Here is a 27,725-nt window from a genome sequence, read left to right as displayed (position 1 = left end):
ATCTCATGATAAATAGTTTAAACGCTTCTATAATTTTTAAATTACAATTTAAGTGTTGAAATTTTCTTTTTGATATGATCTGTTATTATCATGGATAAACTTGTTGTTATTATGTATTTATAACACAAATCTGTCTGTATTTTGGGCTGGCGGCCTTTCATTACAAATAAACATTCGTATTCGTATTCGTATTCGTTGTTGTTTGTTGATTAAACTCTATCCAGTACTGTATCGGTAAACAACCGGAAAGTACTGTATATAATGTATAATTTATAAAGTGCAAGTCCCTGAAATATAAATAACTAAATGCAATAAAAACTTTAAAAAAGAAATTTTTTGGTAATCATATTACTTAGGATACAGGCAGCGAGTGACGGCTGTTAATGCAAGAAGCCGCTGAGTAGTATATAGCCGTGAATTTCTTGCGATAGATTTTTCATTTAGTTCATTATCACAATAATAAAATATGACTTCAGGTATCAGTTTTCGTCAACTGTCAAAGGCTTTGAGATCAAATATTGCAGCTGTGTAAGTATGATTGGTAATGAAGGAAACACAGAGTATCCATATTTATGAATCCTATGTAATTACTCTCCCAAATTATGGTATTCACCATCTTTAACGATGAAATATGGTGAAAGTCATATATTTTCGTGTCTTGTAGAGAAAGGTCAGCGACGTAGTTGTCTTTCTGGTATAGTTAAGATTGAATGCATGACTTCTGTTTGCAGTATACTAAGCTTTCAATTGTTTTAAATAATTGTATACATGTTTTATAGTATGTCATGTTCATTTATGTACTGCTTGGTATTTTTTAGCTCAACTCAAGAGACTTGTATTTTTGGAACAACCATCAATAAAAAAAAAAACATTTAGAATTTCATATGAAACTTGGAAGATATGTTATATATAGTCTTGAGTCCACAAAAAAATTGATCGGGTTAACTAACCCTTAAGATAAGATAAGATAAGATAAGATAAATTTTATTTTAAGTCGGCAAGTCAGAAATAACAATATAACATAAGCGACAAGCGCTTTTGAACCGACTATAACAATAGTATACATGTTGAACAACAATATCATGGTAAGAAAGCATTAAAATAATTTTGAGCATTGTTAAATAAGCACATATCACATAGCAAAGCAAGTAAAAGAGGTTAAACCTGTGAAAGATCTGCTGCTCTAGACCAGAGGCCTAAGAGACACTTAAGAAAAAGAGTAATAAAAAACTGATAGTCAAAATAGTTGCAAAAAGCAGATTAAAAGTAGTCTAAACGAAAATATCACCACAGATCAGATCTGGGATGACCTGAGCAGCAATTCCTTCACAGCAGCACATACAAGATCACAATCAATAATAAAGCATGGTATGACAATGACGATAGCATATACAAAGAGAGTTTTATTAACAAGCTGCTGCATAGCAAGTACTAGTAAGCAAAATTAAGCAGTAAAAGCAAATCAAGTAACGTACAACTATACAAAAAAAGCAGAGCATGCAGCTAGAACACTTGAACAAGCTAAGACAAGCAGAAACACAAAACACAAAATAAACTCAAAAGACCCAACACAAGCAAGATATAAACTAAGATAGATATTGAACAAAAAGACAAAGATGATGTCCGGCCCTGTAGAACAAGCAACTAATTTGATTTGCACATTGAGCACCTACAGTACCGTCCATTCCAATATGCAATCAAGCTTTTGAATTGATTGTAGTTTGTTGTATTTCTAAAATCTTCTGGGAGCGAGTTCCACAGGACCGGAGCAGCATACTTAAAACTATTTTTTCCATACCTAGTTGTTGTTACTCTGGGAACTTCTAATAAGTTTGAATACCTAAAATTATAACCGGCATCATGCACTTTAATTAAATCACTTAATACAGGTGGGGCAATATTATTCAAGATTTTAAAAGTTTCTATAGCCATTGCTCTAGTTCTTCTGATATACAAGCTAGGAAGTTTTGCTCTATTTAGAAGTTGTTCATATGTACTGGAGTAGTCGTCATAAACAAAACGAAGGGCTCTTTCTTGTATTTTTTCAATCTTGTTTGTGCTTTTATTTGAACAGAAATGCCAAGTTAACGGACAGAAGTTGAAATTGGATAAGATAAAAGAGTGAAAAATGGTTAGGCGGCTTAATCTACACAAATTTCTGCCTAATCTTTTCAATATATTAAGTTGTTGTGCAGCTTTACTACATATGATGCTAATATGGTTTTCAAAGGTAAGGGCAAAATCTAAGTTGACTCCAAGAAGTTTTACCACTTCATCACATTCAATGTTGGCATTTTTAATACTAAGCTTGGGCTTTTTAGAGTGTGTTTTAGTGCCTATGGCGATAGCCTGAAACTTATCAGGATTTGCCTGCATGCAATTAACAGAGAACCAGTTGATAAGGACATTACTTTCGTTTTGAAGGACTGATATCAGAGTGTCGAAGTTAAATGAGCTATAAGAAAGGGTATTGTCATCAGCGTAGTTGTAGAGGGATCCTTGTTTGATGAAATAAACCCTTCCATCAAAAAATGCTCCAACCTTATTATTTTTAAAGTCATTTGGTAAAATGAAGAAAAATAAAGTAAGAAATTAATTGAAAAATAAGTGTGCATTTTCATATATAGTAGTATGGGAATCAGTTTGACTATTTATAATATGTACCATTTCACTCAAGAAACCAATTTTTAGTAGTACAATCAGTTTTTTGATAATACCTATATTGTTATTTCATTCTTGTACAATAACTCATGATCCTTATGCTTATGCACCAGTCAATTGTAACCACGGCCCGCCCAGATCCGGGGAATAGCGGGGACTTTGACTTTCAGTCTAGCCAAGCCCGGGTAATATTCCATTCTGTGGGGAGGAACTGCTGGTAAAATCCCCGCCAAATGCCCCCGTACCCCAGGTATCCTAGGTAAGGCCCATTCCCCGCTATTTTGGGTGCAGAGAAAAAATCCACCGCATTCACCCGGCACTGCGGGGCCACCTCGAAGGTAAAAACACAGCCTATTTCCCCGGCTATCCCCGGTATACCCCCGGACCTGGTGGGGCCGTGGTAACAATTGACTGGTGCATTATGTTAATAGTATGTTTGAAAGTTATTCAGTATTGTTGTTGCTTTTGGCCATTTTGTTAACAATTAAAACTGAACACTTCCAAAAGTATAAATGAACTCGAAGAAGAAAATTGGCAGAAATTAACCGAATGCAAATATAGAGAAGAAAGATGAAACACAACTCCCAGCTTAAATAGTTTGTGACGAAATACAATCAATCACAAGCCAAACCAATCAATTTTAAATTATAATCGATCATCGAAACATCACTAATATGTAGCTAAAAAACCTATCAAGAATATAACTTTACAAAAAAGAATCTTAAAAAAGCATACAATTTATGATATTTTAGTACAGTTTATGTAAAATTCCCCTTGAAGTAGTTTCTCTTTCATTAAGTTTGGATCCCACTCAGAGACAGTCCAGGGTGACAGGCTGTCAATTTATATGATTAATTTATTTTGAGTGTATTATTAACTTGAAGACTTAAAAACTTGCAACTTTTCTTAGAAATTGGAGTTTGTTTACTTTTTTTAGTAGTTATTGTATTGTGTAACTGGTTTGTGGAAGTATGTATATTTTATTAAACCATCGTTTTTTTAACAGAGAAAGAGCTGCAAATATTTCATCTGTCAGGCAGTGTTTGTACTGCAGACACATTTCTTCAGTTACAAGGTCGAGGACAAGTCAACATCTGCAAATTCTGTCAAGTGCTAGGAAGACATTGCTGCAAAATGGTATGCTGAAACAATTTATTATTAATAATGTTCATTAAAAAATTCTAAAGCAAGTCTGTACACTTATAATATTCAAATGAATGTGCCAGTTTAGGATGATGAATTCACCTTTTAAGCTTATCAGGTGTTTTTAATGAAAGTGCAAACATATTTATTTCATTAGTGGCATAATCTTTGTGACAACATTGATGGCATTCGGAAGCAGCATTGTCAAAATTTCTAGGCATAATGTCAAAGTTGAAAAAACAACTTTTGAAGATACTCTTATTTATAAGTAATTAAGTTGACATTATGTTAAGATTGAAAAAAAACAAAAACGTAACTGTTAGTCTTGGACTCTAGCTGAAACAGTTTAGTTCTTCTCCTCATCAACTGAGAAATAAGGACACATTTTTATTATGCCCCCCAAAAATGGGCATATTAAAATCACAACCCCTGCTCAATAATCCTTCAGCCTGTCCATTTTTTTAAGCTGTATTTTTGTCATGCAGGGAGGGATTTTAATATAACTTTTCACATGAGTTTGGTATATAAATAACATAAAGACAGTGTCACATGAAAAGCCTAGGCCCCTGCCTCAAAGGTCAAGGTCACTTTAATAGGTTTTCATTATGGAATGCTATATATGCATGTACAGTATAGTTGTTCATGTCCAGGCTCTAACTTCACACTCAGAAATATTTCAAAATCAATAAGAATCTGTTTTTAATACCCCCCTGTCCCTACCTCTTACATCATTACTTCCCCACACTTGAGGTAAACCAGCATGCGTCCTGGCATATTCTTATAGTATGTTTGCTCCTCCTGAAAGTAGACTTATTAGTTATTCATATTAAAATGCAAAATCCATCGAACTGTATGGTGATTCAAGGGCATTGTCACTGACTGTGACAGCTGTCATTTTGTGGTGCTCTGCTTACATACATCACCAAGTTTTAATCATCTGCAAAATAATCCTTTTTTTTTTATTCATCCAGATGGATTCTGAAATGCTTAAGTGTATTGTTTGTTTCAGTTCGAACAATGTTTATTCAGACCCAAGATACACCAAACCCAAGTTGCCTCAAATTCATTCCTGGTGTGCAGGTACTTGAGAGCGGAACAAAAGACTTCCCAAATGGACAGACAGCTTTCTGCTCTCCCCTGGCTAAGTCAGTGTTTTAGAATGTTATTTTAATGTATAATAATTACATAACATGTACTTCTTAAAGAAAATGAAGAAAGGACTTATTGAAATATTAAGTTCTATTTCATATTGTATGGGGTTTTTTTTAAATAATGCAAGGGTTTAATATTTAATGTTCCTGAAAATTTCATGAAAAACATCAAGGTGACTAAGACATGAATGATAATATTAAAGCAAATAAGAAAATGAAAAAAAGTCAAAAGTTATACCAGCAGAATGATTTGAATCCGATTGCAGTCAGGGACCATATTCATTACACCACCGTACACAGGAACTCAGTCAGGGACCATATTCATTACACCACCGTACACAGGAACTCAGTCAGGGACCATATTCATTACACCACCGTACACAGGAACTCAGTCAGGGACCATATTCATTACACCACCGTACACAGGAACTCAGTCAGGGACCATATTCATTACACCACCGTACACAGGAACTCAGTCAGGGACCATATTCATTACACCACTGTACACAGGAACTCAGTCAGGGACCATATTCATTACACCACCGTACACAGGAACTCAGTCAGGGACCATATTCATTACACCACCATACACAGGAACTCAGTCAGGGACCATATTCATTACACCACCGTACACAGGAACTCAGTCAGGGACCATATTCATTACACCACCGTACACAGGAACTCAGTCAGGGACCATATTCATTACACCACCGTACACAGGAACTCTCGAGTTTTTTTGCTATACTAAAACACAGTTTAAGCATTGTAAACATTGAAACAAAAGTTGTCAACATTCAAATGTTTATTTAATTATTTTTTTGAAAAATGTTCTGTGTTAAATTAACCTTATTGTCTGCATGTTTTGCTATCTAATGTTTTGGTTTACATGTATTCATATGCAAAGCAGCCAACTAGTATGCTATTGGTCAGTGATGCAATTTTATTTGCAAAATCAACCAATGGATTACTGGTTGACAATTACCATATGAACTGTTTCGTCACTCATCAACCTGTCTAGGTCATTAATTTCTAAGTCAAACAAGCAAACTTGCCAAAGTGGAGATTGCTTCTTTAAGTTAAAAGCTTACAAATTCGCCAAACAAGAACCACCTTAAAATAAATTTACAGACTTTAGCACAAGTATTTTGTCTTTTCAGGCAGCTATTTCGAATTGATGGAGTGAAAGCAGTATTTTTTGGCCAGGATTTTATAACAATTACAAAGGTAATGCCCATTGTGTGAGTTATGTCCATTTTTCTGATTTGTATTATTATAACTCATCCTTGTTAATGGTTCAAATATGGGCTGATAGTGTATATATGTTTGAACCCTTTGAAAAAATATATGTGTAACTGTTTTTATTCAGATTTAAACAGAATCTGCAGATTTTTGTTGTTTATTCTATTCTTTCCCCCATGTACATCTATCATAATCTTGTGTTTTTACTATAACGGTATTAAGGCTGATGATGACATGGACTGGGGAGTAATCAAACCGGATGTGTTTGGAGCAATCATGGACTTCTTTGCCACCGGCCTGCCAGTCTTGACTGATGACCAACCATCCCCTGATACAGGTAATCTCAAAGCAACAGTTTAGAAAAAAGGGGACGTATTATAGTTTCACCTGCAGCTTATGGACGGTTGGGTACACTGGCAGGTTGGCAGTGATAAGTTTGACAACAAGCCATATATCAGTCAAGTCACTTGAGATATATCACCCTTACCTTAACAAGCCATATATCAGTCCAGTCACTTGAGATATATCACCCTTACCTTAACAAGCCGTATCAATGATTTCACTCGAGACTTGAAGCCTATAAATTAATTGACCTCAAATTGTTATTGTCCTATCAGTAACTTTTGAATCCTTTGTCCAATCATCACCAAATTTAGTCAGATTGTGTATGGGCAAAATATCTCCGGCAAGTTCGATAACCAGCCATATCACTATCATCACCAAATTTGGTCAGAATGTGTGTGGACATAATATGTTTGTCAGGTTGATTACCAGCAATGTTGCCTCTATTACTCAGTTATCACCAAACTTGGTGTCCTCAAATTAGGGCAGGCATATTTTGACAGTTGGCTCTTGTTTGGAAATAAAAAAGAGTCCAAGTATTGTGATAGCCTTTCGGGCTTTGGGTCCTTGTCTGATGTGTACTTGTTGTTAATTGACAAAAGACCGTTCAAGATATTCAAATGATTCTTGCACTCGCGTTGCCAGAGACATTACACACATGTTCTGCAAGACCTATAACTCAGAGTTTAACAACCGTCAAGTTATGGAGAGACTTACTAGTGGCGCAATTTCTCTGAACTAACAAATACACATGGACCTTCAATACACTTTTTTGTAAAACAAAGTAGGTATTTATTGAAGTTAGTTGAAAACTGATTTAAGGTCAGTTATATCCCAATCCTGTTTGCAGCTCCAGATGAGGATGATGACGAGACTGTTGCAATGATAAAGGAGTTGCTTGACACTCGTATCCGGCCTACTGTACAGGAAGATGGCGGTGACATTTTGTATATGGTCAGTACTCTGTGGACTGCTGTGTTACACATGGAAACATGTGTTTCTTCCTTGTCAATGCACTCGGCTTGTATTCACTAAGGCCGGAGTCAGACTCAAATCTTCAAATTTTAATTTGATTGTAAAACTGATATTTAAGGTTAACAACGGTACTTTTTTCTGTATAAAACAAACTGGTTCTACATTAATTTGTAAAAGTTTTTTGAATTATTTAAGAATTCTCCTAAGTGTGTCCCAAACTCAAGACTCAAGATGTTAGTGAAAATGGGGCCGTCTTAGCATACACGGGAAGTGCACATATGTGTTGTCATGGATACCAGAAATCTTTATAATGCTTTTAGTGTAGCCACAAATGAATTCTTGAATGGTGGTATTCATGAGGTAAAATTTATTGCGAACATGCATTGTAACAACGAAAATCGTAGTTTTTCAGAAAGGTGTGCCAAATTGTTTGCTAACATAACGTTATGACGTCGTTGAAATTGTGTCCCATCTCTGTGGGTACTGACAACTGATTTACACATGAGAGAAGCTAAAGTTTCTAAACAATGACAAATATTAAATATAACAGTAACATATTTTTCTATTCACTGATAAATATCTATAACCCACCGGAAAGCATTAACTAATAACTAGCTATATCAGAAGATCTTAATTTGTACTACATTGTATACAATTAATAAAATTATGTCATAAACCCACTCTTAGAATGAGTTACATTGTATAAGGATACGATTTTGTCATATTCCCACTCTTAAGAAGGAGCAATTCTTATAGCCTTACTTCATTGTCTTATAATTATTGTAAAGGTATTGAAGTGTCTGTATATTTATGTGTCAGGGTTACGAGGAGGGCATAGTGAAGTTGAAGATGCAGGGCTCGTGTACAGGATGTCCAAGCTCTACGGTGACCTTGAAAAATGGCATTCAAAACATGCTTCAGTTCTATATACCAGAGGTCACCGAGGTCATACAGGTCAGTTGAAGGTCATAGGTCATTTATTTTTACAGGTTGTCTAAACTCCTCTGAACGGTATTCAGATCATAATCCAGAGGTCATACTGATCAATTGAAGGTCATGTGACAATTATTTGTATAAATTGACTTACCTGGATTGTAACCAGCATTCAGAACATGCTCCATCTTTAAGGTCATTTAGGACCATAAAGGTCATTGGTAGATGTCACACAGGTTAATTGAAGGCCATAGGACACTAATTTGTCCGGACGATCTGATCTTCCCATGTTCAATGGAGGAAAATGAGGTTTAATTCAAAAGGACGCAATTTATAATGAATTGAGACACCAAAATATAAAAAAAATCAGAACAACCGATGTGGGTGAGACGAACATGGGATGTAATACAAAAAACGACAACATACAGTGGCCTACTGTACAAGAATGAAGACGACTGACACGACAGTGGCATACTGTACAAGAATGAAGACGACGGACACGACAGTGGCCTACTGTACAAGAATGAAGACGACGGACACGACAGTGGCATACTGTACAAGAATGAAGACGACGGACACGACAGTGGCATACTGTACAAGAATGAAGACGACGGACACGACAGTGGCCTACTGTACAAGAATGAAGACGACGGACACGACAGTGGCCTACTGTACAAGAATGAAGATGACGGACACGACAGTGGCCTGCTGTACAAGAATGAAGACGACGGACACGACAGTGGCCTGCTGTACAAGAATGAAGACGACGGACACGACAGTGGCATACTGTACAAGAATGAAGACGACGGACACGACAGTGCCCTACTGTACAAGAATGAAGACGACGGACACGACAGTGGCCTACTGTACAAGAATGAAGACGACGGACACGACAGTGCCCTACTGTACAAGAATGAAGACGACGGACACGACAGTGGCCTACTGTACAAGAATGAAGACGACGGACACGACAGTGGCCTACTGTACAAGAATGAAGACGACGGACACGACAGTGGCCTACTGTACACGAATGAAGACGACGGACACGACAGTGGCATACTGTACAAGACGGACACGACAGTGGCATACTGTACAAGAATGAAGACGACGGACACCACAGTGGCATACTGTACAAGAATGAAGACGACGGACACGACAGTGGCATGTAATACAATGACGACGACGGACATGACAGTGGCATACTTTACAAGAATGAAGACGACGGACACGACAGTGGCATGTAATACAATGACGAGGACGGACATGACAGTGGCATGTTATATAATGACGACGACGGACACGACAGTGGCATGTTATACAATGACGACGACGGACATGATAGTGGCATGTTATACAATGACGACGACGGACACGACGACAGTGGCCTGTAACGGACACGACAGTGGCATGTAATACAATGACGACAACGGACAAGACAGTGACATGCAATACAATGACGACGACGGACAAGACAGTGACATGCAATACAATGACGACGACGGACACGACAGTGACATGTAATACAATGACGACTACGAACAGGACAGTGGTATGTAATACAAAGACGACGACGGACAAGACAGTGGCATGTAATACAATGACGACGACGGACACGACAGTGGCATGTAATACAATGACGACGGACACGACAGTGACATGTAATACAATGACGACGACGGACACGACAGTGGCATGTAACGGACACAACATTGGCATGTAATACAATGACGACGACGAACAGGACAGTGGCATGTAATACAATGGCGACAACGGATACGACAGTGACATGTAATACAATGATGACGACGGACAAGACAGTGACATGTAATACAATGACGACGACGGACATGACAGTGGCATGTAAAACAAAGACGACGACGGACACGACAGTGACATGTAGTACAAAGACAACGACGGACACGACAGTGGCATGTTATACAAAGACGACGACGGACACGACAGCGGCATGAAATACTATGACGACGACGGACACGGCAGTGACATAGTGGCATGTAATACAAAGACGACGACGGACACGACAGTGGCATGTAATACAAAGATGACGACGGACACGACAGTGGCATGTAATACAATGACGACGACGGACACGGCAGTGACATGTAATACTATGACGTATCAAAACTCTTCTAATGGTAGTCCCAATGAGCAGAAAAAATCTTTAAAAGAGTGGCCTTTTTAATCAAATGAAAGTAAATGAAGCGGCATGGTTCAATTTGAGATTGAATGCCTGGGCTGGGTTGTAGGTTTAATTGGGATAGCCCTAATTCAATATTATTTCTATCTTTAAGCAGGTCTCAGCTGTACCAATCTGTGTAGTTGACAATTGATTTTTCAGCCTCATATTTCTGATATGTTTTGTGCAGGTTGAGGACGAAGCTGATGAAGTAATCAATTCCGAGTTCGAAAAACTGGAACAGAAACTTGGCGAGAAGCCTGAACCCACGTCGACCTGAAACCACCCCGACCAGAACTCACCTCGACCTGAACCCACCTCGACCTTCTCTTCTTGGGACAAAAGCGTCATTTCAATCATGAATCTGTTATATTTCTGTTAAAAATAAACGACATTAAACGTTGAAGTGTCTTTCACCAATTTCATTGATGTAAATTAACCTTCCAATTAATGTAACTGGATGGACTGAATATGTATAGGGTGTATGACCAATTGTTTATGAACATGCTCCAATGAAACAATCATTTCTCAAGGTATAAAACATATTAAACATAATCAACTGTGGTGAAACACTTTTGTTGAATAAATGAAATACATATTCTTCAACTGTGTTTACTGAAATATTTCTGACAATAAAAGGTGTACCAGGAACTGAATGCTGACGTATGTAAAACCAGTTTTGTAACATTGGCTTAATTGATGTTTGCTCTTGTAACAATGGCTACTATGGACGTCTTTTAATAAACATATATTTTCTCGTGATTAAACATATGATCCCTCATTCTCATTCATCAGAAGTTTGATTATGATAAATCTGTGATACATGTAGCTTCACCACTCTGGTGAACGGGAATAATGTTCTCCTAATTAAAACTATATTCTCCTTGTAGTCACAAGCTGGTAAAAAATGTGAGAAGATTTATAATGAGCACCCATTACTATCTAAAGAAAGTGTAATGGAGACAATGAAGGATTGCTCACTTTTTGTATTTGTTTTGCTGTAATTGTGTGTGGTATATTGACTGCGATCGCTATGTTATGTAGTCGAGTAAAGACATGTTTGTGAGGAATGTATTCTAAATATTCATCACCAGGCTCATTTAAAAACATTACATTCTTTGTAGTGTTTTATAAACATCGCAGAATTTGAAAATTTTCGGAGCGTTATTAAACTAGGTTTTGCATATTGTGTTGTAAAAGTATTAATTCTTTGAGGGATTGTCAATCAGTCAATAATGAATATGCTGTTTTCAAAAAGATTCTTGGTGAAAATGTTCATAAGAATTCACAATTAAGGTGCTTGTCTTCTATGTTTTTTGTTATTTTATGAACAGCCATTGTTAGTTTTTTTTAATTCCACTTTAAAAAGGCATTATTTGACTAAGTTAAGACTTAACCTAGAAACGTTTATGAATACGACCTCTGGCCTCTATCTTACAGGCTTGTACCAGATTTAATATGAATATAGGATCTCAAGTCTAGATAAAACTGTTTAGTGGATGCAAACAATATTTATGTCATGCAAAATAAAACCAATGAAATGCGTACAAGTTTGTTTTTTACGTCCTTAGACATACTCGTATGTATGGTTCATATTTAATAAATCGTATAAGTGTAAAGTTTTTGCCGCAAAATCCATTCGGTCGTTAGGTCGAGCATTAACAAAGCTCTTATATGTAAAATAAGAAACACTGTTTACCGTGGATAAACCTAACATTTGTATTCGAGCTGGCACTAGCTCGGGGGCTGACATCAATCCGTACAAACACTTCAAAACGTACTTTTGAACATGCACAAAAGATGGAGCGATGCGTCGCTTTTTGGGGATGACTATGGTCCAAATTGGTTGAAAATTATTCATTCTTAGTAAAACGTAGTAAAAAGTAATCATCCGTACTGAAACGTACCTACCGGATTCATACATATTGATCAGTGGTTGATCGTAGCCCGTTTACTTAAACCTAATTTACCGCAGACATTTCCACGCGCTTCACAATTGCAAGTCGCAGTAAAACGTACGTAGGTCAACGTAGCACGCTGTACGTACCCGTAATTATTCGCGTCCTGTAGCGTTTAGTTTCCCGTTTCTCAACATCGTGTTTCTGTAGTACGACGTACTTGTCCGTGTCTACTCTCCCAACACTGAACATTCCAATCTGCGCCGTATCTTAACGCAGGAACATAACTGTTTGGACCAAACGCTTGCGGTAGGGCGACTTGTACTGGACACATGCAGTAGGTCATGGCTGTCCGTTGATTGCGGTGTGAATTGACGGTGGAGGGGGGGGGGGGGCGTCACAAGTGATGTTTAGGAAATGTTTGGCATGGCATTCTCCTGCAGTTCATCTCTCTTTTATTGCACTGGTTTATTGGCTCAGGGCCAATTAGAGTTGAGTATTAAAGAGATAGTAATCTTATTGTATCACTATTACATAACCAATTCTTGTATACATAATATGCATGGCCAATTTATTTATTTATATGATGTTATATAACATCTCAACTGGAACGGCTTAGTAAATGTCTTGGCATTGGTACCATAGGGAAAAACAAGATGCAATCTTATATTGTGTACAGTGACACATTGACTCCCTGACAGTTTTCAAAAAGGCTTTAAAAACTCACCTATTTAAATTGGCGTATCAGTGAAATGATGTGGACTTTTTAACCTGTTAATTCGCGTGTGCAGCGCTTAGAGACTTGTTTTATAATGCGCTATACAAATATTTACATTCATTCATTCATTCATTCATTCATTCACAGTGGCCACATATCATCAGAAATAACTGTGAATTGTGAAAATACCCTGAAAACTGAAGTGTTATCTTGCGAGTTAACAGACGGAATACATATTATCACTGATGCCATGCATTCAAGACACCGCAACAGTATACGGATAGTGTATGCATTTCATATAAATCACACGAAGTTCTAAAACATGAGATGGTCCTGCGTGAAGATGACACCTAAGCCCAGCGCCATGAACTAATTGGCATCAAGATATTCTACACGCGGTAAGAGGAAAAGCGGGTTAAGGTTCGACGTCATGGCCGCGACCGTAATCCGAGCATAGATCAGTATGTAATGGAAATCCAAAGGACTTAGGTTGATCAGAATGGCACTTGGCGTGTGTCCGTGTCAGTTTCCAGAGAACTGAAGACGATATATATCGGAGTCAAGTGCAGAGACGGCAAAACCTAGTCACCTCTACTGGCTGATAAAGTGGTACCAGCGAAAACTCACATACTTATTCGTTGCGGAGGTGCGGTGGAACGAACTCTTGCTACGTAAAAGTTGAGATAACATTGAGCAACAGTATTAGAATAACCAAGAACACGGTTTGAATTAATCGCGTTGTACAAATACACATACAAACTACGTGCCAAGCAGACAAGTGCTAACAGGCAGTGTACTTCCTTTATCAACGATTCATAGCACAGACGTCAGTACAGACATCCAGGGAAGTATGTGCACCACATGGACACATACTTTGTGGAATCATTAAATAATGTTCTGAATGTTCTCCAAGACAAACAAATAGAAATTCGAAAACACTATTCAATCCGCAGTGACTTGGCAAGTTTGCATTGGAACGTAAATGTGTTACGTGCGAGAAACACTATCCGGTACCTGGAACGCATTTGGTCCCATTGGACAGGGAGCATGTTTTCTAGTTCCGTTTGGAGACCATTTGATTAGATAAAGCATAGTATCAATTTTCATTGACACATTCATGTTTGTAAGTGATATATATATGTATATATATATATAGAATGAATTATATATTATACATATAAATGAGCTATTATATATAACATTATTCTTATTCCTATTCAAAAGCATTGTAATAATAGTTTCAATATTATTTTAAAAAGTGAACTAAGTAAACCTAGTAAGATGTTTTGCTCATTTCTTTAATAAAACCTCCAGTACTGTTCAGCAGGACACTCAGATCTGAGATCTGATATACAGCAGGGGGCTATAAAGACTAACATCAATACACAGAAGTTTTAACTTTACACCAATATTCTTCAATTTATTTTTTATTTTTATTTATATACTTATTTTTAAGGGGGTGGGGGGCTAACTTACAGAAGGCTTAAACTTGGTCTTTAATTCTGACATTACTATAACCCCTCGATGTTATGGAGTTTACTAAGCACATATCAGAGCTTAATTAAGTTATATCTATTAAAACGTACAGCTTTTTAGTTAACATAACTTTGTGATATCCGCAAAAGTTGAAGAACAACTTGTGGTTTTCACTTCTTTAACTTAACTAGTTGGTCTCAAACCCTTTTCATTCAATGGATACTTCGCACAGATGTTTACGGTCATCACACAATTAGGTTACATAACTCTATATGATCATAAATACAGATTTGGGCCTTTTTCGACTTATAAAGTTAAGTAAAAGTTTTATGGCATCTTAGGTTTCGACTTATGTTAATATACTTGAACATGTCCAATAAGCATTTCCATCTTGCATATATACGTCTTATAAAATCGCTGATATAGAGCAAAACCTGCCACTGTAAATTATTCATGATAAAGAAGAGTCAATTGCCTTGGTGTTAATTATCAATATCGGATGCGAGGCCAATTGGTAATATATATCCATCTGGTACTGTGGCATATATATATATATATATATAAAATATATATAAGTCAGCGGCTTTGTGTTAGTGCGCTAAGGAATCGGTATTCAAATACAAAGGTTTCAGTAAATTAACTCAACTAGTATACACTATGCAGTGATTCGGATGGACATGCTGGGCTGTTCGATGTAAGTATAGATATGTCTGTTATTTTATTAACTTTTTTATTCATGTTCGAAGTGAATATGCATTTTAGATTAAAGTAACCGGCTTAATTATCAATATTTTTCAAGAAAGTCGCATATTTTTATATCCGAGTTTAACAGGTATCTGACGTACGTTTTAAAAAAATATTGAACACAATTTCATTGATACACGTCATGACATTATATAGTATTTTTTCCGGACACAAACATTCAGGAATACAAGCTTGTTTACAACGAGCGGTAATGTTGCTTGTAATTACAAGTTGTATGCGATAGAGATATTTCCCATAATTATTCCACACTTGTCTCATTTAATCATATTTTATAATTAAACCACATTCACACTATGGTTCACTGTTGCAAACGAATAATCCAGATCTGATCCCTGTTCGGATTATTATACACGAATGACACTTGAAATGTCAAAGCCTGAAAAATGTGCCGGTGTGCATGTGGGACGGGCTTCAGAAATTATGCTCCCAGGGTGCTAATGTCTCGGATAACGTTGATACAACCCCTCACCTCAACGGGAAACATGACATCAGTGCTGATAAGCATCAGGCAGAATGTAAACAAAGCAGCCATTTTCGTTTTCACGCGAACACAGAGGAAAGATGTTTAGTTCAGGGAATTCATGGTTTATTATATTCAGTGTTTCGTAGGATTTCATACATACAGTAAGAATATTATTTTATCTTGTTGTGGATAAGTTTAAGTAATGGAATAATCATTCGATAAGGTGGTATTCACCTGGTTTATCATACACTTGTAGAGGATGCCTTGGAATCTCATATACTAGCATCTTCAGCAGCGATAACTCTTATCAGGCTGCAAATGTAAGACTGCATATACATTATGATATCTGTGTTCTCATAGTATATAACATTTTATTCAACATATATCTTACTATCCATCAGCATATGCCCAAATGTGGGAGGGTTAAGGAAACAGTCATTTCTCCAACAAAGTTTTTTGATGGATTCTAAAAAATTATTCTGTACTGTAACATAATCAACTTTCAAGTCAGTTATAGTTTCAAATCCATCAAAAGGTTTCCAAAATGTTGAATAGATTAAAAAGCTTTAATAACATGTAAATAGAAAACTTATTATACACTTAATGCAAAAACATTGGCTCTGAAACATAATATTTCATATAGTCTCTGTTTAAAGCTGCTCTCTCACAGCCGGATTGACCAATTTGACAACTTTTTTTTTTAAATTGCCTGCGAGTGGGGCATTTTTTGCGTTAATGTCGGTAAAACATTGATATAAGACTGATGACAAAAGTTCAGATCGCTGGGGGTTTTTTTTAAATTGCATTAAAATTACATTTCGAAATTGATGTCTAAATAAAATACAGAAAAAAATCAAATTGATGTCTAAATAAAATACAGAAAAAAATCAATCTATAAAACATGCAGCTTATTTTCTAAATAAAGGTCTTTCATTGTGTTCCAGTATATTCCGAGCCTGTACATTCAATATGTATAAAATCTAGTCTTGCCCGGCCTAGCCCTATACAAAATGCTGAGTCTGCAGGCCAGGCCAGGTTTCAAACCATGCCGCTAGGACCTGATAGACTTGCATTTTCGACCCTAGATAAAAAGATTCGATTTTCCGATTTGAAGTTGTTATTTACAGTGAAATCCATTTGTGCTGATTGCAATTGAAATAAAAAGCAACAACTAATTATTAAATACTCAATATCCCGAAATGGCATGGCTCGCTTTGCTGTTTTATTCGACTTTGCCCCTTCCCTACCTCGCATTTTGGAGACCGTTGCCCTATACTCTGATATTTGTTTTAGACCTAATGCAACAGACACTAATAACATAATTGTCACGGTTGATAATGGTTAAAATGTGTTTGTATAAAACTACGGGGTTTTATACAAACGACATGCAATTTTGTAGAGTGCTGAACGTGTTCTTAAAGCAATGCATCATACTTATTAAGCAATTTCACTTAATTAATTTACTTTTTCAGTTACTCTCTGACATGATGAGAAACTCGAGCATGAAGAAGATCACGCGTGTGGCCATTTTACTTATGGCCATGTGGACCACCAGTCTCACGTTCTTCGTGCTCAGGGACACGACTGGTTATCTAACATCAATGCGTGATGGCGGGAAGAGACGTAATATTACGACAGCAGCCGTCTTAGTGAAGGACGACGATGGTTCAATAAAGGAACAAGTAAACGTCATAAATAGAAACCGTTTTGAAGCGAAAACGGAAACAAACATTTCAAGTACAGTTAGCAAACATAACAACGTGAAAGTGAATGTAATGCACATGGAAATCCGCAAGAGTAACGGAAGTATTTATAGAAGACCAGAACGCACTAATCAGCAGAGTAACGTTTTCAACGGAAACCAAGATCCTGTTAAAATAATATTAATGCGCAATGAAGCTGCAGAAAGGCGATACTATACAATGCGCAAAACAAAGGTAAACCCAATAGAGCATGAATATTTGATAACGTCCGGACAACTTTGCGATTCTGGGTCACCATATGTATTAATGGTAGTGCCTTCTGTGCCGAAACACTTTCAACCGAGACAAGTTATAAGAACAACCATGGGAAGATTTGCAAAACCTACTAACAAATTAAAACTAGCGAACGTTTCATTCAAGCTTGTGTTTGTGGTTGGGAGAGATGGGAATACTCAAACCGACAGACTCATCAAGAATGAAAGCAGGGCATACGGTGACGTCGTGCAGGCGGATTTCATTGATTCCTATTATAACCTGACCAGGAAAATGTTAGTGACTTTAAAATGGGTTTCAATATTTTGTGCGGAGATAGAGTACATGTTGAAAGCGGACGAGGACGTTTTTGTTAACATTCCATTACTAATGAAGTATTTGAAAAGCTTCCCGCAAAAAATTAAAGGTTCAATTCACGGACATGTGAACAACAGGCCATCTGTTAAACGACTTGGGAAGTGGGCTGTAAAACGGAGTGAATTTCCGTTACCCCAGTATCCTAGATACGCTTCCGGTAATTCTTACGTAATTTCCGGTAACCTCATTCCGAGGATGTTTATGGTGTCGGAATATCTACCATACATGCCCATAGAAGATGCTTTTTTGACTGGTATTCTTGCAAAAATGGTGGAAACTAACTTAATAAACCACGCAGGTTTTACCTATTTCTACGACCAGCAGCCAATACCATGTGAATTCGCCTCATCAAGAAGGATATCTGTGACGAAGGTCACGTCATTACTCATGAGCAGACTATGGAAAACGTGTAACTGGTTTGAATTTTATTGTGGAAATAATTCCACAAATAAGTTTTAGCTTTTTTATGATGTATCTTAGATTTCAGGTTTTATGTATTATTGTTTTATTCGAATGCATTCCGTGCTGTGCAATTGTGCGTATGTAAAACATTTCCTCTCCTATTCACATCTTGTAGAATCACCACAGGTTGTTAGATAAACTGTTTCTTAACAGAGCTTTAGTCTTGAGCACCGAGGAAACATTTAAGTTATATATTACTATTAAATGAATGAGTTTAAATTCCTAATCCACAGTTGCATTACAAATAGCTCAAACTTATATCATTTCGCACATCTCTGTAGAAATTAATACTGTCATCAAATGAAAGTGAGTAATACGTATACTGTTGTTGTGTGGAAGTCGGTGTGAATCTCAGCTTTTGTTTTTCAAAATCCTCATTATTGTAGGGATTTTCTTTACGTCACCTCCAAGGGTCTGATTTTCCAGATATTACGTGTATTTAAACATTGTTATACTTTTAACTCAGCATGTCACATGACTTGCACCTGTGGGTACTTATATTGATTGACAACGTGCATTTAATTATAAATGTCTAAGAAGCTCTTTAAACGATCGATATATGGTTAAATAGTTAGCTACAGAGTGTGTCTTAATTATCAAATATTGAAAAACCATTATACATCTTTTCAAATAACTGGCCACGTTCTTACATATTGCTTTAAGAATATCCAGTTACAAGGTCAAAGTTCCACTGCACAGGAAATGTTATTCAATATCGTATTTAGCTGTTTCTGCGACAAGGCGTACACTCTGTTATAATAGTTGACATTACATTATGGATTTGTTAAAATACCGCCATTATTATTCTGACAGTAAAGATGGCAGGACAATGTGCTTCATTGACGAGAGACGTATGTTTTATTAACCCATAACAACATAACAATACATGATTTCGAATTGTTAACAAACGAGGTCCCTCGATGCAAACATCGCTTACCTTATATTTTCTAAACGTCGGGGGACAAAATTGTAATGTCATGTCTATCAATGCCGTTTTGCTGGTCCCAGTTTGTTTGCATTTTTTCGTGTTGGTCAATGACAATGGAGGATTTTTCAAATTTTCTGCTCATTAATTGTACGTTTATCGATTCTGACAAATGCATCAAAACTACTTACATTTGTTTTAACCTTAAGAGACTCTTAAGATAATTCAGTTAAAGACAGAAGTTCTATATTGAGGAAGATGAGCTGTATAAGCTTTTAGCTTCCGACCAAATTCTTGAATATTTAGAATGTAATATATGTTGTCACTTGTAATTATGTTTATGAAATAAATATGTATAAACCAAGCTCTAGCATGACAGTTTAACTTATCATTTCTTTAAATATTGATTATCAATGTTATATCTATTACAGCGCAACAAAACATAACATGTACAGTATTATTTTATATGAGCTTTACATGAGCAAAGCTAATTTAGAAAAACAACAGAAGTGCCATATAGTTAAGCTAAAATATTTCCGTCCGGAACATTTCTCCGACCGGAGAATAAAGTTTCTCAGCCGGAGAATATTTTTTCATCGGAATACATTATTAAACAATTTCCCACATATGATGGGGACACCTACATCAACAACCATATAGGTCACCATACTGGGAAAACTCGTTAACTCATTTCAACCACTTGTAAATTCGGCCAAAATTCCACGAAAAGGGACACAAAACCCGTTTTGATGTTTCTTTTTCTTTAATCAGTTTATACAATTGTTTGTTCATAAAGGTTGTATTTTATCAAACATATTTTATTTTACAATTATAATGTGGGCTGGTCCATTTTGATCACGTAACCCTACATGGTACAACATTGAAACATATTCCGAACTGACGTCTCGTTTCCACGCTGCTTCACTTCTCTTGCTATATCATATACAAATCACAACTGGAGTTTGCTTTTTTAGTAGGTCAATGACAATCGAGGATTTGTCATGTTTCTGCTCATTAATTTAACGTAGATCGATTCTGACGAATGCACCATCAAACACCAAATAAGTTAGAGTCCGGTTTTGACGATCTACAGAAAATACAGCTGGCTACCTCGAACTCAAACATGTAAGTGTATCACGTGGTACATATAGCAAAAACTACTGACGCAGCAGAGCATCGCTCCTTGATGTTTGTTTCTAATAATTAATAACACAACATTTGACCGTTGCCTGTAAAGTAAGGGTCATTATAGTAGTATCAGATGCAATGTTGTTATTTAGATACATGTATATGTATAGAAAAATCTGTGTATATGTGTTGTTAAATATCTTGAATAAACTATATGCCTTTATTTATAAGATAAAGCTGTTCTATTTCTACACGTTCTCTGTATGATCGCTTATATTGTTTTGTTTCTACACTCTCTCTGTATGTTCGATTATATTGTTTTGTTCTACACTCTCCCTCTCTCAGTACGATCGCTTATGTTGTTCTGTTTCTACACTCGATCTGCATGTTCGCTTATATTGTTTTGTTTCTACACACTCTCTCTCTTTGTGTACGATCACTTATATTGTTTTGTTTCTACCCACTCTCTCTCTCTTTGTGTACGATCACTTATATTGTTTTGTTTCTACACTCTCTCTCTCTCTTTGTGTACGATCTCTTATATTGTTTTGTTTCTACCCACACTCTCTCTCTTTGTGTACGATCACTTATATTGTTTTGTTTCTACCCTCTCTCTCTCTCTCTCTCTTTGTGTACGATCACTTATATTTTTTTTTCTTTTTACCCACACTCTCTCTCTCTCTTTGTGTACGATCACTATATTGTTTTGTTTCTACCCACTCTCTCTCTCTCTCTCTCTCTCTCTCTCTCTCTCTCTCTCTCTCTCTCTCTCTCTTTGTGTACGATCACTTATATTGTTTTGTTTCTACCCACTCTCTCTCTTTCTTTGTGTACGATCACTTATATTGTTTTGTTTCTACACACTCTCTCTCTCTCTTTGTGTACGATACTTATATTGTTTTGTTTCTACACTCTCTCTGTATGTTCGCTTAAATTGCTCTGTTTCTACGCTCTCTCTGTATGTCACTTAAATTGCTCTGTTTCTACGCTCTCTCTGTATGTTCACTTAAATTGCTCTGTTTCTACGCTCTCTCTGTATGTTCACTTAAATTGTTCTGTTTCTACGCTCTCTCTGTATGTTCACTTAAATTGTTCTGTTTCTACGCTCTCTCTGTATGTTCACTTAAATTGCTCTGTTTCTACGCTCTCTCTGTATGTTCACTTAAATTGTTCTGTTTCTACGCTCTCTCTGTATGTTCGCTTATATTGTTCTGTTTCTACACATTCTCTGAACGATCGCTTATATTGTTCTGTTTTTACTCGTTCTCTGTATGATCCCTTACCTTTTTTGTTTCTACACGTTTTTGTACGATCGCTTACCTTGTATTGTTTCTTTTACACACTCTGTTCTCTCGATCGCTTACCTTGTTGTTTTTACACTTCTGTACGATCGCCTACTGTTCTGTTTCTACACGTTCTCTGTACGAGAGCTTACCTTGTCTTGTTTCTACACGTTCTCTGTACGATCGCTTACCTTGTCTTGTTTCTACACTATCTCTGTACGATCGCTTACCTTGTTCTGTTTCTACACTCTCTCTGTACGATCGCTTACATTGTTCTGTTTTTACACCCTCTCTGTACGATCGCTTACCTTGTCTTGTTTCTACACGTTCTCTGTACGATCGCTTACCTTGTCTTGTTTCTACACTCTCTCTGTACGATCGCTTACCTTGTCTTGTTTCTACACTCTATCTGTACGATCACTTACCTTGTCTGTTTCTACACTCTCTGTACGATCGCTACCTTGTTCTGTTTCTATACTCTCTGTACGATCGCTTACCTTGTCGTGTTTCTACACTCTCTCTGTACGATCGCTTACCGTTTTCTGTTTCTACACGTCCTCTGTACGATTGCTTACCTTGTTCTGTTTCTACACGTTCGATCTTACGTTTTTTTCTACATCGCTTATCTCTGTACTTACCGTGGTCTGTTTTACACGTTATCTGTACGATCGCTTACCTTGTTCTGTCTACACGTTCTCTGTACGATCGCTTACCTTGTTCTGTTTCTACACTCTCTCTGTACGATCGCTTACCGTGTTCTGTTTCTACACGTTCTCTGTACGATCGCTTACCTTGTTCTGTTTCTACACTCTCTCTGTACGATCGCTTACCTTGTTCTGTTTCTACACGTTCTCTGTAGGATCGCTTACTTTGTTCTGTTTCTACACGTTCTCTGTACGATCGCTTACCTTGTTCTGTTTCTACACGTTTTCTGTACGATCGCTTACCCTGTTCTGTTTCTACACGTTCTATGTACGATCGCTTACCTTGTTCTGTTTCTACACGTTTTCTGTACGATTGCTTACCTTGTTCTGTTTCTACACGTTCTCTGTACGATTGCTTACCTCTTTCTGTTTCTACACGTTCTCTGTACGATCGCTTACTTTGTCTTGTTTCTACACTCTCTCTGTACGATCGCTTACCTTGTTCTGTTTCTACACTCTCTTTGTACGATCGCTTACCTTGTTCTGTTTCTACACCTTCTCTGTAGGATCGCTTACCTTGTTCTGTTTCCACACTCTCTCTGTACGATCGCTTACCTTGTTCTGTTTCTACACGTTCTCTGTACGATTGCTTACCTTGTTCTGTTTTTACACGTTCTCTGTACGATCGCTTACCTTGTTCTGTTTCTACACGTTCTCTGTATGTTCGCCTATTATCGACTGTCTCGTTCGCGAAAAAAATCGCGATATTGCTACTTTTCTTTTTGAAAATATTAATGTTAACATACTTGAACATGTCCAATACGCATTTCCATCTTGCATCTTACAAAATCGCGGATGTAGAGCAAAACTGTGAATTATTCATGATAAAGAATAGACAATTGCCTTGGTGTTCATAATATGTATCTGATGCGTGTCCATGGTAACATAAATCCATCTGGTACTGTGGCAGACCACAGTCAGCGGCTTTGTGTTTGTGCGCTACAGAATCGGTATTCAAATACAAAGGTCTCAGTAATAAACAAACTATTATACACCATGCAGTGATTCGGATGGACACGCTGGGCTGTTCGATGCAAGTAGTTAATATTATAAATGAATAGTTTTAAAACGACATGCATATAAATCTACAAATATTTTCAAGATATTCGCATACTTTTATACCAGTGTTTAACATGTAACCTTTATGTTTTGTATAATTATCGGAAGAACATTTTGAAAAATATTAAACACAATTTCATTGATACACAACATGACATTTACAATTTTACCGGAAACTAAACCTCTGAAAATTCAGGACTGGAACATGATTGAAGCTTGCAATAGTGTTGCTTGTAATAACAAATTGTATGCTATAGAGATGTTCCATAATTGTTCTTATTGTTCAATACTTGTCACAATTTTCCCATATTTTATAATTAAAGACCTAGTTTAAGCCTTCTATAAGTGACTCCCCCCCCACACATAAAAACTGTATAGTACATAACTTATGTTGCTGCTTATCAGATCTGTGACCAGATGTGCAAATGTAGAGGTTTTATTATAGAAATGGACAATGCATCTTGTCATTTAGTTGTTGTTTTATTATAAATAACAAAATTATGCATGTTTCACGGTAGATAATGGTCAAAATGTGTTTGTATAAAACTATTTTTCATACAAGGGGTTTTATATAAAAAAAACACATCTAAGTAGAGTGCTGAGCATGTCCTTATAACAATGCCAGGCGCGTAGGAGCTGGGACCGCAGGGGCCGCGACCGTGGCCCCACTATTCTGGCTAGTAACGGCAATGGGGCCGCGAATATTTGATATCGATTTTCTTAATAATCGTATTTTAAATAAAGCTACGCGCATATAGATCAATAGCAGTCTGACATGATATTGAATAAACAGGTCATAATTAAACCTGTGACCATCTAGCTGAATGACGTGAAAACTGTCGGCGGATTATTGAAGACGGGTAAGTGGAAGAAGAGGCAATAAGACAATAACAATTTGTATCGTTTTTGATGTTTCAAAAAACTGTAGTTGAAGAACTGAGAAATGAAATGAGTCCTGCCACACCTGGATTTAGAGTGCTGTGCCCGACTAGATGGACTGTTAGGGCGGAGTGTTTGAAAAGTGTCTTGTACAATTATTCCGTTCTACAGAAAATGTGGGATACCACCTATGAGACCACAAAAGACACTTGAGACCAGAGCGCGCATTGTTGGTGTGAAGAGTCAGATGGCCTCATTCTACTTTCTCTATGGTGTGACACTTGGGTATGAACTGTTAAAGCACAGTGACAACCTAAGCAAGGCTCTGACAAAGACATGTCAGCTTCTGAAGTATATTGCCCATGTGTCAGTGTCTAAATGTAATAGTGAATATTAGTTTATATCTATCAACTATTTTAACCGAAAAAGGTTTAGATAAAAACATGCATCATACTTTACATGCATTTTCACTTAATTTACTTTTTCAGTTGCTCTCTGACATGATGAGAAACTCGAGCATGAAGAAGATCACGCGTGTGGCCATTTTACTTATGGCCATGTGGACCACCAGTCTCACGTTCTTCGTGCTCATGGACACGACTGGTTATCTAACATCAATGCGTGATGGCGGGAAGAGACGTAATATTACGACAGCAGCCGTCTTAGTGAAGGACGACGATGGTTCCATAAAAGGAACAGTAAACCTGAAAAGAAAAAGTTTTGAAGCGAAAACGGAAACAAACATTTCAAGTACATTGAGCAAACGGTCCGTCCAATCCGCCATAAATAACAACATGAAAGTGAATGTAGTGCACATGGAAATACGCAAGAGTAACGGAAGTATTTATAGAAGACCAGAACGCACTAATCAGCAGAGTAGCGTTTGCAACGGAAACCAAGACCCTTGTAAAATAATATTAATGCGCAATGAAGCTGCAGAAAGGCGATACTATACAATGCGCAAAACAAAGGTAAACCCAATAGAGCATGAATATTTGATAACGTCCGGACAACTTTGCGATTCTGGTCCACCATATGTATTAATGGTAGTGCCTTCTGTGCCGAAACACTTTCAACCGAGACAAGTTATAAGAACAACCATGGGAAGATTTGCAAAACCTACTAACAAATTAAAACTAGCGAACATTTCATTCAAGCTTGTGTTTGTGGTTGGGAGAGATGGGGATACTCAAACCGACAAACTCATCAAGAATGAAAGTAGGACATACGGTGACGTCGTGCAGGCGGATTTCATTGATTCCTATTATAACCTGACCAGGAAAATGTTAGTGACTTTAAAATGGGTTTCAATATTTTGTGCGGAGATAGAGTACATGTTGAAAGCGGACGAGGACGTTTTTGTTAACATTCCATTACTAATGAAGTATTTGAAAAGCTTCCCGCAAAACATTAAAGGTTCAATTCACGGACATGTGTACATCAGTCCATCTGTTGAACGACTTGGGAAGTGGGCTGTAAAACTGAATGAATTTCCGTTATCCCAGTATCCTAGATACGCTTCCGGTAATTCTTACGTAATTTCCGGTAACCTCATTCCGAGGATGTTTATGGTTTCGGAATATCTACCATACATGCCCATAGAAGATGCCTTTTTGACTGGAATTCTTTCAAAAATGGTGGAAACAAACTTAATAAACCACGCAGGTTTTACCCATTTCTCCGACAAGCAGCCACTAATACCATGTGAATTCGCCTCATCAAATAGGATATCTGTGACAAAGGTCACTTCATCATTGATGAGCAGACTATGGAAAGCGTGTAACTGGTTTGAATTTTATTGTGGAAATAATTCCACAAGTAAATTTTAGTTTTTTAAGGATGAATATAAGAGCTTTTTTTAGTTATTGTTACATTCGAATGAATTCCGAGCTTTGCGCGTATATAAAACGTTTCCACTCCTTTTCTCACTACAGGCTATGTCATTGCAACAGTTTCTAAGAAGAGCTATAACCTTGAGCACCGAGGGAACATTTAAGTTATATATTTCCATTAAATGAATGAAATTATATTCCCAATGCACAGGATCATTTCAAACAACTCAAACTTTTCTCATTTCGCATATCTCATTATAGAAAAGAATACTGTCATCAAATGAAATATGTATAACGTTGTTGAAACTTTTGTCGGGTGGAAGTCGGTCTGAATCTCAGATTTTGTTTTTTCAAAACATTTCTTATAGTTGAGTTTCTCTTTACGTCATTTCTAATAATCTGATTTTCCAGATATTACGTGTATTTAAACATTTTTGTACTTTCAACTTAACATGTCACATGACTTGCGCCTGTGGGTACTTTTATTTTTTGACAACGTGCAATAAATTGTAAATGTCTAAGAAGCTCTTTGAACGATCGATTTATTGTTAAATAGTTAGCTACAGAGTGTGTCATATTTATCAAATATTGAGAAACCATTATACAACTTTTCAAATAACTGACCACGTTCTTACATATTGTTTTAAGAATATCCGGTTACAAGGTCAAAGTTCCACGGCACAGGAAATGTTATTCAATATCGTATTTAGCTGCTTCTGCGACAAGGCGTAGACTCTGTTATAATAGTTGACATTACATTGTGGCTATTCTCAAAATTGCTGAATTTGTTGAAATAACGCCATTATAATTCTGACAGTAAAGATGGTTGGACAATGTGCTTCTTTGGCGAGAGACGTATGTTTTATTAACCCATAACAACATACAATACATCAATCAAATCAATCAATCAAAATCTTTATTTCCTCCTAAAAGGAGATATGCATACATATGTACAAATATATGTATATATCTAATTTCTAAAGCATTTCAAAGAAACATATCAGCAATGTGTAATTACAAATAAATAATAATAATAACTATTACAAATAACGTGTGACCATACATAATCCCAATTAGTGGGCATCGTCATCATACAGCAATACAATATGTTCGTATTTAAACAATTTACACACATGACGGATAGTCACTAATAAATTGGAAC

The 27,725-nt window shown here is 36.7% G+C and overlaps 3 protein-coding genes across 3 annotated transcripts; all 3 read left to right on the top strand.

Moving 5' to 3' along the window:
* Nucleotides 1-396: 396 nt before the first annotated feature.
* LOC128224136 (NFU1 iron-sulfur cluster scaffold homolog, mitochondrial-like) lies at nt 397-12,182 on the top strand. The gene is made up of 8 exons (XM_052933835.1): nt 397-528; nt 3,668-3,798; nt 4,814-4,949; nt 6,113-6,179; nt 6,417-6,531; nt 7,387-7,490; nt 8,331-8,465; nt 10,829-12,182. Exons 1-8 carry the CDS (start codon nt 467-469, stop codon nt 10,916-10,918), a joined length of 840 nt encoding a protein of 279 aa, XP_052789795.1. The 5' UTR covers nt 397-466; the 3' UTR covers nt 10,919-12,182.
* A 3,746-nt stretch (nt 12,183-15,928) lies between these two features.
* Nucleotides 15,929-20,032, top strand: LOC128220273 (beta-1,3-galactosyltransferase 1-like). Its single transcript, XM_052928610.1, has 2 exons — nt 15,929-16,119; nt 17,431-20,032. The coding sequence occupies exon 2, from the start codon at nt 17,443-17,445 to the stop codon at nt 18,748-18,750; it is 1,308 nt and encodes a 435-aa protein (XP_052784570.1). The 5' UTR covers nt 15,929-16,119; nt 17,431-17,442; the 3' UTR covers nt 18,751-20,032.
* Nucleotides 20,033-25,234: 5,202 nt separating this feature from the next.
* On the top strand, nt 25,235-26,560 carry LOC128216900 (beta-1,3-galactosyltransferase 1-like). The gene has a single exon (XM_052923605.1). It carries the CDS (start codon nt 25,235-25,237, stop codon nt 26,558-26,560), a length of 1,326 nt encoding a protein of 441 aa, XP_052779565.1.
* The last annotated feature ends 1,165 nt before the right edge of the window (nt 26,561-27,725 follow it).

Source organism: Mya arenaria, chromosome 2, assembly GCF_026914265.1.
Source record: "Mya arenaria isolate MELC-2E11 chromosome 2, ASM2691426v1".
Lineage (NCBI taxonomy): Eukaryota > Metazoa > Mollusca > Bivalvia > Myida > Myidae > Mya > Mya arenaria.
This window is presented reverse-complemented; position numbering and strand designations above follow the sequence as displayed.

What these genes read in the sequence shown, in the direction of transcription:
- LOC128216900 (XM_052923605.1), top strand. Translation starts at nt 25,235, where the DNA reads ATGAGAAACTCGAGCATGAAGAAGATCACGCGTGTGGCCATTTTACTT.
- LOC128224136 (XM_052933835.1), top strand. Translation starts at nt 467, where the DNA reads ATGACTTCAGGTATCAGTTTTCGTCAACTGTCAAAGGCTTTGAGATCA. An exon ending in GAAGACATTGCTGCAAAATG is followed by an intron (nt 3,799 to 4,813) that starts GTATGCTGAAAC and finishes TGTTTGTTTCAG; the next exon opens with TTCGAACAATGTTTATTCAG. An exon ending in CCAACCATCCCCTGATACAG is followed by an intron (nt 6,532 to 7,386) that starts GTAATCTCAAAG and finishes TCCTGTTTGCAG; the next exon opens with CTCCAGATGAGGATGATGAC.
- LOC128220273 (XM_052928610.1), top strand. Translation starts at nt 17,443, where the DNA reads ATGATGAGAAACTCGAGCATGAAGAAGATCACGCGTGTGGCCATTTTA.